Here is a 14,448-nt window from a genome sequence, read left to right on the forward strand (position 1 = left end):
CATACCAAGTCCGTGACGGTGCCCTTCCGACCCCAAATTGACCTAGTTTTGCCCCGTACTGATTTCCAATCTAGAGTGGGATACTAATGCACTTTTCACTGCAGACAGAGCAGAAGAGGAAAGAAAGGGGGCTTCCCAGGTGCTTGGCTTGCTCTCTTTCTCCTCCTTCTGTGGCCCAAGAGGAACAAGGTAACGTTTCCAGCAAGGAAAGCCCTTCCGCTCACCCAGAGCCACTCTATGGGGTGTGCTTTAGCTCTGGAGACCAGGGCTGCATCCGCACTGGAGCTCTGCTCCGCTCTGGGCCCACAACAAACCCCAGCTCCCAGAATCCCATAGCCTTGAGCCAGACAAAGAGTTAAAGTGGTCTCAAACTGGGTTATTTTTGCTGTGTGTTTGGGATCTAGGACTGAGGTAGGAGAGGAGGGGACTGCATTTCCCTGCCTCCTCTAAATCCAAATTCCTCCCAATCCCTTCTTCCTTGCCTCCTGGGCTAAAACAGGAGCAGAGCAGTGCTTCTTAAACTACCTGAATTGGACTGTTGTTGTGTGCCTTCAAGGCATTTCCATTTTCCTAAGATGAAGCTATCATGTGGTTCTCTTGGCAAGATTTGTTCAGAGGAAGGTAGCCATTGCCATCCCCTGAGGCTGAGAGAGTGTGACTTCTGGCCCAAGGCCACCCAATGGGTTTCCATGGCTGAGCTGGGATTTGAACCCTGCTCACACAAACCATGTAAGGGACTGAGGGTTTATTTCCTCCAGAACACCAGGGACTGGCATCCTATTTGTGCCCATTGGCTGCCATTGGTGATGGCTTGTGGACCTTTGAGCAGCAATGGGGAAGCTTTTTGGGATCCTAACCGAAGGCTGGCAGTTGCTCAGTTAGTAATCCATGTTTGTCCATGAAATCCTCTGGGATTCTGAGATCTGCAGTTTGTCATCACTTTTAACTGGCATGGCCCAATGGGACAGAATTCCAGGATTTGTAGTTTTGTGAGATATTTGGCCTTCTCTGTCAGAGAGCTCTGGTGCCACAACAAATTAGAAAGCCCAGGATGCCATGGGATGGAGCCATGACAATTAAAGGGGTGTCAAACCGCATCATTTCTGCAGTGTGGCAGGAGAGGCTGAGCAATGCTAAAGCTACTGGTTTAGCATTGTTTGGGGCTCTCAAACAAACGAAGAAGACAAATAAGGACCAAGGGTAGAGGTGCACACATTGATACAGACACTGAACACTCTTTCAGTGCTGTGGAGAAAGCACACTGTAAGATCTCCAATACTGAAGCTGACTCAAGGTTTTCAAAAGAAAGAAGAAAGCCATGTCCTAAGCTTGTCTGGGTCTGTTCTGTCCATTACCTAGAAAGTCCTAATAAAAATAATGCATGGAGATGTGGGATTTTAAAAAAATGTTACCTCCTATTCTTTGTTTTCCAGATGTGGTCCGAAAACGTTTGCATGTCACGTCCGTCAAGAGAAATCCCACAAGGTCCACTACAAAGTCCAATCGATCTGTTTCAGTCTGGGCACATTGTGAAAATATGTGCCCCTATGGTTAGATATTCAAAGTAAGTGACATTTCCCAACAGCTCAATGGTATGGAATTCTGTGGGTTGTAGTTTTGTGAGGCATTTAGGCTTCTGTCAGAGAGCTCTGGTGCCACAACTATTGTTCCCAGAATTCCATACCCTTGAGCCATGGCAGTTAAAGTGGTGTCAAACTGGGTTATTTCTGCAGTGCAGATGCAGAGAGCGAAGAGCTAATTCACACAAGAGCTTGGGAACAGGTTTCCATGTTAACACTGGTCCCATTCTGCCTGACTGCGGCAACTTTGGTTATGACCATTGCTATTTTTTTTCCTTTGGAAAATCAATGTACCCTTAGAAGTTTTGTTATATTATGTCTTCACAAAATATTTATTTGTAATTCTTGTTCTGCACTTCTTTGTAGCTTCCTACTTATCTTTTCTGAATATGTGAGAAAATGTTAGCAACAGGGGTGTTGGGTTGTTTTTTAACCTTTCCCAATGCACAAAACATGAAAGCAAAACAGAGTAAAAGAGCAAACATTTTGGGTTTCATCTTTTTAAAAGAAATTAAACAACTAAAGAGATACTTGGGTAGAGCTTAACTTTAAAGTATTTGTATTGCTTGGCTGGGAATACGTTTTGCTTTTGTTTTCTTCTTATTTTTCTTCTCTTTGGTTATACTGATTTGTGGTTACTGTTATCAATAAAACTTTTAAAATTAAAAAAGAACAAACATATAAAGAGTAACCTGCAATGCTGCCCCAAATGTTTAGCTTTTTATAACAAGTCAAAGACACAAGAATTGTCCTGATGGATCTTTTGAGCTACATAGAGCAGCCAAGCCACGACTTCAGAAAACCTACTGCAGTTCAGACATATCCATCTTGTGCTGTTTCAAATGGTGTCCCTTCAAAACTGTAACTACTGAAAAGGTGGCCCATGTGTGGATAATTTCTCTGAATTAAGAAATTTGCTTAATAATTCTCATATTTTATGTCTTGCATAGGGTCACAATTAATCTAAGATGACTTGAAAGCATATACAGGTTGAGTATTCCTTATCCAAAATACCTGCGGCCACAAGTTGTTTTGGGTTTTGGAATATTTTGTGTACACATAATGAGATACCTTGGAGATGGAACCCAAGTTCAAACATGAAATTTATATATGTTTCATATATACCTTGTACCCATAGCTTGAAGTTAATTTTATACAATATTTTTAATAATTTTGTTAATGAAACAAAGCTTGTATCCACTGCACTATTGAAATTGTAATGTCATGTCGGCACTCAAAATGTTTTGGATTTGGGGTCATTTCAGATTTTTGGATAAAGGACACTCAACCTGTAACAATAAATTCAATAAAGGAATACCAAATAACTGTAACTCTGGCTCCATACAGACAGTCCAAAATAAAGCTGCTTTGAGTCACTTTGGAGGTATGGTGCTTAATGATACATGCGTCCTAAGAGTCTGGAAGCCATGCCAAAGCCATGCTCCATTCCTAAGGTGCAGAATAAAACAGGATGGCAAATTAAGATACTGAAAAATATGTGTCCCCCCCCCAAAAAAAATATGTTGCTGTTTATCTCATATATTTATGTATTTTCAGATTATCTTTCAGAACTTTAGTCAGGAAATACAACTGTGATTTATGCTACACCCCAATGATAGTTGCAGCTGATTTTGTCCGATCCGAGAAAGCTAGAAACAGTGAATTTACAACAAACCAAGGTATTGTGTTTTCATTTCCATGGTTTTTGAAGGTTGTAAAATACTAGGCTCCTTTTTTTGGATATTAATTTAGCTACACAATGAATATATTCAGAAATTCAAGAAAATTCATGAAGTTGCAGGTTACAGTCTTATATGCATTAACCTGGAGTCATAGGACTGCACTGATGAAATCTGGATCAGATCTCTGCTACACTAGCATTTTTGTGGTCCCACCCCACTTCCATCATCCTCCAAGCATAATTATATTCTGGAGGTCATCCTTCCTACTTGCAGTCCTGATGTAACTTTCATGCCTGGTTGCAGCAACACCAGCCATGGCACCCTTAGGCTTGGCTTGTTGTGTATATCAAAGGGTTGGGCTGACATAGCCACTGCCTTACACTTTTGTCTTTTGTTGCTGGTGTAGTATGGTGGCTAAGACATTTCTCACTCAGATCTCTCATAATTTTAGTAGATTAAAGAACCCACTGTCTCTCAGCAAACCATATGCAATATGTGGGTGTGGAGAGTCACTGGGAAAGTGGCCTGCCTGAGGAGTGATTATAAAAAGGGAGGAGTCCTTGAAAGAAGGAGTGTGACATGTATGGTTAAAACTAGTGAAATTAGTAATTAGTGACCTTAGTGAAGAGGTTTCAGTACAAAACCTTAACGGAATTCAGACTTCCATTTCAGGAATAAAGAGTTACGATGGGAAAAGAAGTTTAATTAAATATATGAGTATGTCACTTGAGAGAGTCTTGAGTCAGTTGAGAGTTTTGAAGAGCCAGGTCATGGTGGCTCATACTTGCCTTGTTCTGGAGGAATGTTAATTGTGAATTGAGCCTGACTTTCTCGAGATTCATAGTCCTGATGAAGGGGTATTATTAAAATTTGTGTTCAGAGGAAAAAAAACAGGTTCAGGTGGAAGCAAAGTCGGTGAGGGTACAAAGACAGTTTATAACAAGTGAAGTGCTGTTCACAATGTAACCACACAATTTGAGAACCAACTGTAAAAGATGCTAACTTAAGTTCTGTCTGTAAATAAAAGTTGTATTTCTTGTTTACAGAGGAGTGGCTTGAGGTAATTTATGTCTAAAAACATAAAAAGCACCATACCAAAATATTATAACACTTAATGGATAAGGATACTGGGAGCCCATCTCTAAGGGTCTGAACAGACAGGCCAAAATAAAGTTGCTTCAGGCCACTTTGGAGGTATGCTGTTTAAATGACACATGCGTTTTAAGAGGCCAGAAGCCGCACCAAACCTGTGTTCCATTCCTTATGACTGGAGCATGGCTTTGGTGCAGCTTCTGGCCTCTTAGGATGCATGCATCATTGAAACAGCACACTTCCAAAGTGGCCCAAAGCAGCTTTATTTTGGCCTGTCTGTTCGTCACTTTGGCCTGTCTAAGTCACTTATTAAGTGAGTGGACTAGAAAAAGAATTGAGGCCAGTAAAAGGACCAAGGATTAAAGCAGTGGTTCTCAACCTGTGGGTCACGACCCCTTTGGGGGCGAACGATCCTTTCACAGAGATCGCCTAAGACCATTAGAAAACACATATTTCCGTTGGTCTTAGGAACTGAGACACCACTCCTTTTATGGTTGGGGGTCATCACAACAGGAGGAACTGTATTAAAGGGTCGCACCATTAGGAATGTTGAGAACCACTGGGTTAAAGGCGTATTTCTGAGGAAAGAAAAGCCTCAGACTATATTCTAAGGAAGGAAGAACCCTGTGTGGCTCGAGGTCACATTAAACCACTGTCTCTGAGCATGTGGGTTATAATACTGATTGAACATACAAACAGAACGCTAGCGTCAGAAGGGCACAATACAGATTTTCGAGGGGCATAGTTTTATACAAATTAGTGGGGGGTTTTGAACCCTTAATAACTAATGCAATGGACAGCTTTAGTTTTAAGATAAATACCACAACAGTGCAATATAATATAATTAGAAAGTATTTCTATAAATTATATAACATTATATATTGCTTTTTTATTTCTCCTTTTTATGTGTATTTCATTTTTATTTTTGAAATGTAGTGATATAATTGCCTAAGGAAAAAACTATTCTTCCAAATTGGCAATATTTGTTGTTTATAGCTGGATATTCTTGCCATTTAATATAAATTTAGCAGCTTCATGTTTTGTGCCTTTCACTTTTTCTACATCAGTTTTTGAAAACAGAAGGTTAGCAACAGGGACGTAGCTAGGATTTTAGGAAGGGGGATCCAGACTAAGTGCCACCATTATAATGGGGCTTGAGAGCGGCGGTGCAGCAGCACACACCATTCATTTTTCTAATGGAAGGGGGGGTCCGGACCTCAAGAACCCCCCCTTGGCTACATCCCTGTTAGCAATGGAGGTGAGGTGCATGTAGTTAACCATGGAGCCATGGCAGTTAAAGTGTTGTCAGGATGCATTATTTCTGCAGTGCAGATGTAGCCGGAAATGCTATTGTAATGCTAAGACCTAATGTTCTTTTTTAGAACCCAATTTATTTCTGTTTTTCAGCAAAAACAATTCTGATTGAAAATGAAGGGTATGATTTCTTTTTTTTTTTTAAATAAAAATTTTTATTGGCTTAAAAAGACAAACACTACATAGACAAATAAACAAAGATCAGCTACAGTGTCCAAAAGCTTTCTGAAAACAATACAAATATATATAGTATTAACAATACATAAGAAACATAAAAATCTTCCTACTATTACAGTCGGACCTATATTATTCTCACACTTCTTAAGAGTTAGTTAAGTCTTGAAATATGAAAGTGTTCTTGTGAAGACACACCCAACTAAAGGTGGTGGCAGGTTTGGGTGTGCAACGCTGGTACCCTGGTGAGATCAAACTCTTTACCCAAAAAAGGCTCTGAAGCTGAATGTAAAGTTCAAAAGGGGGGAAATTTAATTTAAAGGACAAAAATAAAGTTTTCTCCTCCCCAGCTCTAAACAAAAGATACTTTACAGTTTCAGCAATCTTCAGGGTGTCATCTTTCTGGGTCTGATGTTGGTTTGCTCTCCTCACTCAATGGAGCTGGTGCAGGGTCTTTCTGCTCCTGAACTCCTTTTTTTTCTTGCTGATGGTAACTAATTTGGCTAAATTGGTAACTAAAATGGCTAACGTGTAAGAAATGCCCTTTCCGGCTGCCTGGGCCTGGGCCTCTGCCTGCTCACAGCAAAGACTGGTCCAAAACTAAAAGCTTCCAGCTATAACAGAGCATGCTGGGAAAGGGCAAACCAAACCTGGAAATAATGCAGGGGAATCCTACAGCTCCTCCCACAACTAATACAAAGAACTTTTCTACACTAAAATAATCTATGGCCTGAACCAAAATGAAAGAAAAAGCAGGGGAAAATTCAATCAGTCCTGGCAGGACATCACAGTTCTTATTGCCTTCAAGCTCTGAAAAAGCTAAGTACCACCGCTGCTGTAACAGCCAGTCCCGCAAAGAACATAACATATTCTTCTGATGTAATAGTTATTTCTTGCATGTCAGTGGAAAGTGTTGTGTTTTTCCTCCAGAATCCTCCTGCCACGAATGCAATTTGTCCTGAGTATAGTAGCACAGATGCAATTGCAGATGTAGCCGGAAATGCTATTGTAATGCTAAGACCTAATGTTCTTTTTTAGAACCCAGTTTATTTCTGTTTTTCAGCAAAAACAATTCTGATTGGAAATGAAGGGTATGATTTCTTGAAATAAAAAAATGCCTGTTATAAGTAAACATTATAATTACTATCACTGAAATAACAAAACATTTCCCATATAAACAAGTATGTTAAATGTAGCATCTTATCATGATAAAATTATCAATCTTTCTACTTAGATGCTAATAGAAGTTAATTTAAGGCAACTAGTAGACATTTCCCATGGCCACTTCTGTTCCTTCTCCATGGAGAGTCAGCAAGATGCCTGAATAATGTGGAGGAAAGGGTCACTCCATGAGGAGGAGGAGGAGAATTGCCCAGCTTGGAACAGACGTCTACCTGATTTTGAAAAAACCTTCCCTCACACAGCAGATCTAGTGATCTATCCCATATTGTTCAGGAAAGCCTCATGAATTTTTGGCAAGGTTTTTTGGCGGGAACATGGGTATAGGACAAAGAAAGGAAAGAAACTTCCATCAACTTGTTCAGGGTCTAGATTAATCTCTCTCTCTCTCTCTCTCTCTCTCTGTGTGTGTGTGTGTATAGATGGTATTTATATATTGTTCCACTTAGGCCAAATTTTTGTTTTGACAGGTGATCGTCCTTTGATTGTTCAGTTTGCAGCTAAAGAAGCACATGTTTTAGCAGATGCTGCTTCTGTTGTCAGTCCTTTTGCGGATGGCATAGACCTAAACTGTGGCTGTCCACAGAGGTAATGTCTGAAGGAACTCAGGTGGAATATAGAAACATTTAGTAAAGTGTATTTATATATATTTCCACTATTTATATGGGGAATTTTTCAAGGCTTTTCCAAGTAACTCATCTCTAATAGCACTTTTGCAGACTGTCTTTCATATAACGTATCCCAAAAAATTTCCTGAAACACATTTATATCACTTGGACATGCTTTGTGATTAAGACAATTTATTTATGCAGCATTTTATGAAAGGTGTTGCAAGGGAAGGTAATGGACATGCCTCTGACTCTTCTCTTCCACTTGCGTTGGGGGGCTTTCTTCTTGTCTCCCGAATCTGCTCACTGGGAGGGGGAAGGGGGAAGGTGATGGACAGGCCTCTGACTCTTCTCTTCCCCACTCGAAGGCGTTCTTATTGCCTTCGAGCTCTGAAAAAGCTAAGTACCACCGCTGCTGTAACAGCCAGTCCCACAAAGAACATAACATATTCTTTTGATGTAATAGTTATTTCTTGTATGTCGATGGAAAGTGTTGTGTTTTTCCTCCAGAATCCTCCTGCCACGAATGCAATTTGTCCTGAGTATAGTAGCACAGATGCAATTGCAGATGTAGCCGGAAATGCTATTGTAATGCTAAGACCTAATGTTCTTTTTTAGAACCCAGTTTATTTCTGTTTTTCAGCAAAAACAATTCTGATTGAAAATGAAGGGAATGATTTCTTGAAATAAAAAAATGCCTGTTATAAGTAAACATTATAATTACTATCACTGAAATAATAAAACATTTCCCATATAAACAAGTATTTTAAATGTAGCATCTTATCATGAGAAAATTATCAATCTTTCTACATAGATGCTAATAGAAGTTAATTTAAGGCAGCTAGTAGACATTTCCCATGGCCACTTCTGTTCCTTCTCCATGGAGAGTCAGCAAGATGCCTGAATAATGTGGAGGAAAGGGTCACTCCATGAGGAGGAGGAGGAGAATTGCCCAGCTTGGAACAGATTAAGACAATTTATTTATAACTTGTTCACTGAGAAAATTTCTGTTCTGGTATTTGAAGGAAATTAGCAATTGAAAAAAGGGCCTGATTATAAACTTGCTGAATATGTGGACAACCTAAGGCCAAGATTCCATATTTGGGAAACATAACACTCATGGAGTTATGTAATGGTTGTGCATTAGTGAACTGCAACACTCTGCAGCTGAATGTACAAACAAATGTGACTTGTATAATTGCAGCGTGCAGTGTACAATGTGGAGTATGCAGTGACACTTTATGTGCAGTAGCATGACATCTTCAACTCTGCTTCTGCAAGCTTCAGCTTAATAGGGAAGTTACACCATGGCTAAAAAATGCCACCTTCTCTGCAAGGGAACTTATTGTGAGTAACTGTATTTAGCCCATGTAAACTAATATCTAAAAGGATCTTCTTTTGATTATAATGAGTTACATTGGGTTATTATTTCTTTACCTTGCCCTTCTTATTCTTTTGAAAATATTGAATGAGTTGCACAAGAATTGGAGATTTGTTCATTTCAGGTATTAATTTTTTATAAAATACATAAATATTTAAATCAGGGTGGGAATTGTGTGGTCCTCCATATGCTTCTGGACTGTAACTCCCATCACTGACTATGTTGGCTGGAGCTGTTGGGAATTACAGTTCAACAGCATTTGGAGGATCACACCATCATCAACCTGATTGATGAAAGTCAATCAAATATATAGCACACAGTACCGTATATACTCAACTATAAGTCGAAAATTTTATGCCCCAAAATGAACTCCTAAATCCTGGGTAGACTTATGGAAGGGTCAATGAGTTAATGCTAAAAAATTTTGTGAAAGAAGTGCCCACCTTTCTCTGTAACCTTGTAATGGCTCCCTGTTGAAGCCCCGGCGCCGGCTCTCATTTTCTCCTTTCCTCCTCTCTCCCTCTTCTGTGTGTGTGTGTGTGTTTCCCTCTCTGCCTTCCCATGCAGCCAGACCTAGGGGTGTCATATCCCTCCTGCAGGCTGGACAATCCTGCTTTTGGCGGTCTTGGCCCGGTCCCGGTCCGGTCCCGGTCCGGTTTCCCGCCAAAAGCGGGACTGCCCCACCCGCGGCCACCCTCCTCCACTCTCGCGCGCACCCTTCTAATGGCCGCGTGCGGCCGCATGGGGGCAGCGGGCCCTCTTCCTCTTCCGCCCCTGTGCGGTCCATTTCTATGGCTGTGCGCGGCTGCATGGGGCCAGCAGGCCCTCCTCCTCTTCCGCCCTTGCATGCTCCATTTCTATGGCCGCGCGCGGCCACATGGGACCAGCGGGCCCTCCGCCTGCGCGCGCTCTCTTTCTATGGCCGTGTGCGGCCGCTCTTGGGGCTGGCTGGCCACCCACCTACTCCTCTGCCTCCTTCTCCTCCTCCACGACCGCGCCGAGCCCAGGAAGCAGCTGCCCAGGTGCGCACTGGCCTAAAAAGGGAGCTGGTCCCCTTAAGGAGGCGGAGGAGGACTCTGGGTCAGAGGGAGAGGAAACAGGGAGAGGAGCAGGATTAAGAGGAGGTGAGTGGCCATTTCAGGTCGCCCTTGTTTTTTATTTATTTTTTCAGGGCAGGCCTATTTAAGAGAGTCAGTGTGGTGGAGTGGTTTGTGTGCATTTATTTTTTTATTATTTTTGTTAATTTTTATTTTTATTAACATCCAAGTTTCCCTTCTTTTTATTTTTTCTTAATTTTTATTATTATTAATATCCAAGTTTCCCTTCTTTTTATTTTTTTTGTTAATTAACAATGTTAATTTAAATTGAATTTAAATTTTTTTGCGTGTCCTCCATTTTTTTAAAAATGTGTCCTACGTTCAAAAATGTTGTCCTACATTTGTCCCAGTTTGGAGGTGCTGACTTATGGCAACCCTAGCCAGACCTAACAGCTGCTGCTGACCTGCTGAGGAAAGGAACATACAGAAAGTATGCCCAGGCTTGTACCCCGTTTTGCCTGGAAATCCTGGGGGTGAAAGGCAGAGAGAGAGAATGCTTTGTCCTCCATTTCTGCAAGCTATAGGCCTGGGGGGTCTTGGGGGGTGAAAAGCAGAGATAGGAAATGCTTTGTCATCCATTTCTGCAAGCTATAGGCCTGGGGGTTCTTGGGGGGTGAAAGGCAGAGAGAGAAAATGCTTTGTCCTCCATTTCTGCAAGCTATGGGCCTGGGGGTTCTTGGGGGGTGAAAGGCAGAGAGAGAGAATGCTTTGTCCTCCATTTCTGTAAGCTATGGGTTTGGGGGGTGAAAGGCAGAGAGAAAATGCTTTGTCCTCCATTTCTGCAAGCTATGGGCCTGGGGGGGGTCTTGGGGGGTGAAAGGCAGAGAGAGAGAATGTTTTGTCCTCCTTTTCTGCAAGCTATGGGCCTAGGGGGTCTTGGGGGGTGAAAGGCAGAGAGAGAGAATTCTTTGTCCTCCATTTCTGCAAGCTATGGGCCTGGGGGGTCTTTTGGGGGGTGAAAGGCAGAGAGAGAGAATGCTTTGTCCTTCATTATTTCTGCAAGCCATGAACCTTGGAGTCCTGGGGGTGACAAGCAGAGAGACAGTGGGGTCTGTCCTCCTTTTCGCAAGCCATGAGCCTTGGAGATGCTTCTCGTAAGGGGAAAAGTGTGTGCGCGCGCATGCGCACGCTGAGGTTTGTTTCCCCTTTTCCATGCTGAGACTGATGCTTGGGAGAGGTCCAGAGAGTGAGATATAGGGAGGGAAGTGGTGCTTTGTTTCCCCCCCCCCCTTTAGATCTTTTGTAACATCCTCCAATGTTTGCCCCTCGACTTATCCATGGGTCATATCAAAATCCATGATTTTAGATCCAAAAACTGCCCTCGACTTATACATGAGGTCGACTTATACATGAGTATATACGGTATGTGTTTTTAAAAATTGCTAGTGATCAGCAGTATATAGAGTTCAGGCACATGGTAGATAAAATTCAAATTGATTTATCAGGCATAACAAAGAAATGATTAGAAAACTTATCTCGATTTTCTGAAAATCTTACATTTACCAGGACATATTCTGCATCTTAATGAAACTCTTGTAATGATCCTTCCCAATATACATTACTAATTTTGCTTTCTCTAATTCAAGGTGGGCTATGGCAGACGGTTATGGTGCTTGTTTAATAAATAAACCAAACCTTGTCCAAGAGATGGTGAGATTAGTGAAAAATCAAGTGGAAAATCCCTTGTTTTCAGTATCTGTTAAGATAAGGTAATTACCTACATAAATATATAATATGTACTATCAATCTATGATATATTAATATTTAATATGTTATTAAAATGTTATTGACTAAGCCTTCTTTCACCAACGAATGTAGCGATATACTGAGAAATCTAAGAACTGGGGATTATTCAGGGAAAATAGTGCCATAAAATTCAGTCGCCCCTCCGTTTTTGTGGACTTCAAATCCACATATGTCACCTCTTCACAGGTGGCAAATGGAGGAGGACAAAATGGTGTGCACACTGCCATTCAAGCCAATGGGGCTTGAATACTGGCCATTTTCGATTTTTGCGGGGGGAGGGGGTTCCGGAATGGATCTCCCATGAAAACGGAGGGGCTACTGTATATAGATTTGACACCTATTTCTTGTATATTTGCTTTGGTTCTTATGTAACAAGTGTAATACATGGCTCTCTGAATTCATGCTGGCATAGCAACTATCCTTACAGCAGTCCCCATGTTAATAATGTTTTCTTAATGCTGAAGCCTTTAGAACAAATTTTATTTTCAATTAAGGAAAAGTCAGCAAATGAAATAGTTGCATATTAGTGCGTATATAATAAAGGCCTAGATTCAGAAAATCTTAGTTGCACTTAAGTCCCACTAAAATCAGTTAACCAGTTAGATGCAACCAGCTTAGGTTTCTTGAAAATAACAAAAATGCACTGAACAGTCTCTGAACTGAGGTCAAAATATGCAATCCCGTATGTGTTAAAAATATGGAATGTTTCATGAATTTGAGTGTCATCCTTGCGCAGGGGCTATGCTAATCTTCTCTTTATCATTCCAATTTTAGTACAATATATGTGCTGCCAAAGGAAGCACTAAGTTCCACTAAAATCAATAAGTTAGATGCAGCTTACGTTTCATGAAAATAACAGAACTGTACTCGACTGTCTCTGAACTAAGGTCAAAATATGTAATTCCAATTCTTTACAGATATATTTTATGGGTATATTAAAGAAGTAAAACAGAACTTTTAAAAAGCACCAGCAATTATTATTTCTTCATTTCTGCCTTGGATTTTAGTTCTGTTCCACATTTTCAAGCATTTCTTATAATACCTGTTGAATTATGGTATCTCTCTTGCCTGAAAAAATAGGATTCATGATGATCTAAGAAGAACCATAGACTTGTGTCAGAAAGCTGAAGCAGCTGGAGTATCCTGGATAACTGTCCATGGGAGAAATGTAGAGGAAAGACACCAACCAGTACACTACGATGCAATTAAAATAATTAAACAAAGTATTTCTATACCAGTGGTAGCTAATGGTGACATGAAATCTTTAAAAGACGTGGAAGATGTTCATCAAATAACAGGAACAGATGGTAAGAATGACCTGGGATTCTTTCCACCCCCATACATAAATATATTTCCCCATAAATGAGAAATATGTGTGCACTGTATCTCTATCATTCAGCTTGAGGTTTGCAAGAAATTATCTTGGTTACTTTTCAACTGACTTTTCTGCCTTAACATCTGCCAGTTTCAACTCATCATCTTATGAAGTAGGTTGTTGGTTGTAAAAGTGTATTCCATTTTACAATTAAAGGCTTCATACAACATTAGGCTTAAGGTGCCATCAAACACCTTTGTTCTTTTTATATAAAATACTGACTGTGCATCCTTTTGCATCTATGCGCAAAATAAAATACATATAGGATCACATCCTAGCATGAATGAATTATTTCGGTCACAGACCTGAACAGACATAAACAATAAAATCAGTAACATATTTACAACATACTTTTAACACTTAGAACACTGAATCTCCTTGGTATATACAGATGCATCAGTAATTACACTATATGGACAGTAATATAATTCACTGTCACTCACCACTTGTCTCCTTAGTTTTATAGCAGCATCCTAACCTGACTTCACAACATTTAATGCCAAAATCAATTATTAATATAGATTATTATTAAATTAAAATGAGTGCCCTGTTTGGCATGTATAGCTTTTTATGGGTTTCTAAGGTTTCAATTCTATGTGTATTTGCTGCGAAGTACAATCATCAACTTGACTTCTGAATAAACATGGATAGGATAAGGCTGTTGGACAAGCATTTTATGCATAATAAATATGTGAATACACATACAATAGATGAGGATTGGGATGAAAATAATGAAATATGTAACAAGACTGAAAGGTCCTATGACATTAGTGCTGGGAATTAATTGTCATACAGATTATCACCTTTCACTGTAAAAGAATTAAAGGCCACATGATCTTTAGGTCAGAGTTACAGGGGTCAAAGTCTACAACATGTTAATAAATAAAAGGAAAACTTTGCTTACAGTTTCCCTACTATGGCCCTCCTTGATGCAGAACTGAAATATATTCAGGGGCTAATTAAAGATTAATTGGGCACAGTACACACTGATAAAGCTAGTAACTTGTATATAGTAAATATTTTATATCATACCCTAGATAAGTAGTATACATGAGGCATAACATGCCACTGTCATGCATGCTATATGTATCTATTTTTTAAAAATTGGTGTACATTTATTCCGAAATAGGTTCCATTGTATTCAGTATGCCTTATTCCCAAATAAGTGTTCAAAGGATTACAGCACTTTCCATTCAGCAGAAACCACCCCAGTATTAATC

The 14,448-nt window shown here is 40.2% G+C and overlaps 1 protein-coding gene, 1 long non-coding RNA gene and 1 other non-coding gene across 3 annotated transcripts in view; 1 reads left to right on the plus strand and 2 right to left on the minus strand.

Annotated features, from left to right (window-relative positions):
• Positions 1-14,448, plus strand: part of DUS4L (dihydrouridine synthase 4 like) — a 15,271-nt gene continuing 823 nt past the window's right edge. The window contains exons 1-6 of the mRNA XM_089524512.1: positions 1-189; positions 1,434-1,564; positions 3,138-3,259; positions 7,492-7,609; positions 11,694-11,816; positions 12,934-13,160. Of these exons, the coding sequence (XP_089380638.1) occupies positions 1,434-1,564; positions 3,138-3,259; positions 7,492-7,609; positions 11,694-11,816; positions 12,934-13,160 (721 nt within the window). The 5' untranslated portion in view covers positions 1-189. The remainder of the gene's footprint in view (positions 190-1,433; positions 1,565-3,137; positions 3,260-7,491; positions 7,610-11,693; positions 11,817-12,933; positions 13,161-14,448) is intronic.
• Positions 12,545-12,656, minus strand: LOC149312383 (U6 spliceosomal RNA). The gene has a single exon (XR_016281532.1). It is a non-coding gene; the product is annotated as a U6 spliceosomal RNA (small nuclear RNA).
• The window catches only part of LOC149312384 (uncharacterized), a 6,868-nt gene continuing 5,388 nt past the window's right edge, over positions 12,969-14,448 (minus strand). Inside the window, exon 3 of the long non-coding RNA XR_016281250.1 lies at positions 12,969-13,047. This is a non-coding gene — a long non-coding RNA (uncharacterized LOC149312384). The remainder of the gene's footprint in view (positions 13,048-14,448) is intronic.

Source organism: Sceloporus occidentalis, unplaced genomic scaffold (assembly GCF_023333645.1).
Source record: "Sceloporus occidentalis isolate IW3139 unplaced genomic scaffold, rSceOcc1.0.p SCAF_5, whole genome shotgun sequence".
NCBI lineage: Eukaryota > Metazoa > Chordata > Lepidosauria > Squamata > Phrynosomatidae > Sceloporus > Sceloporus occidentalis.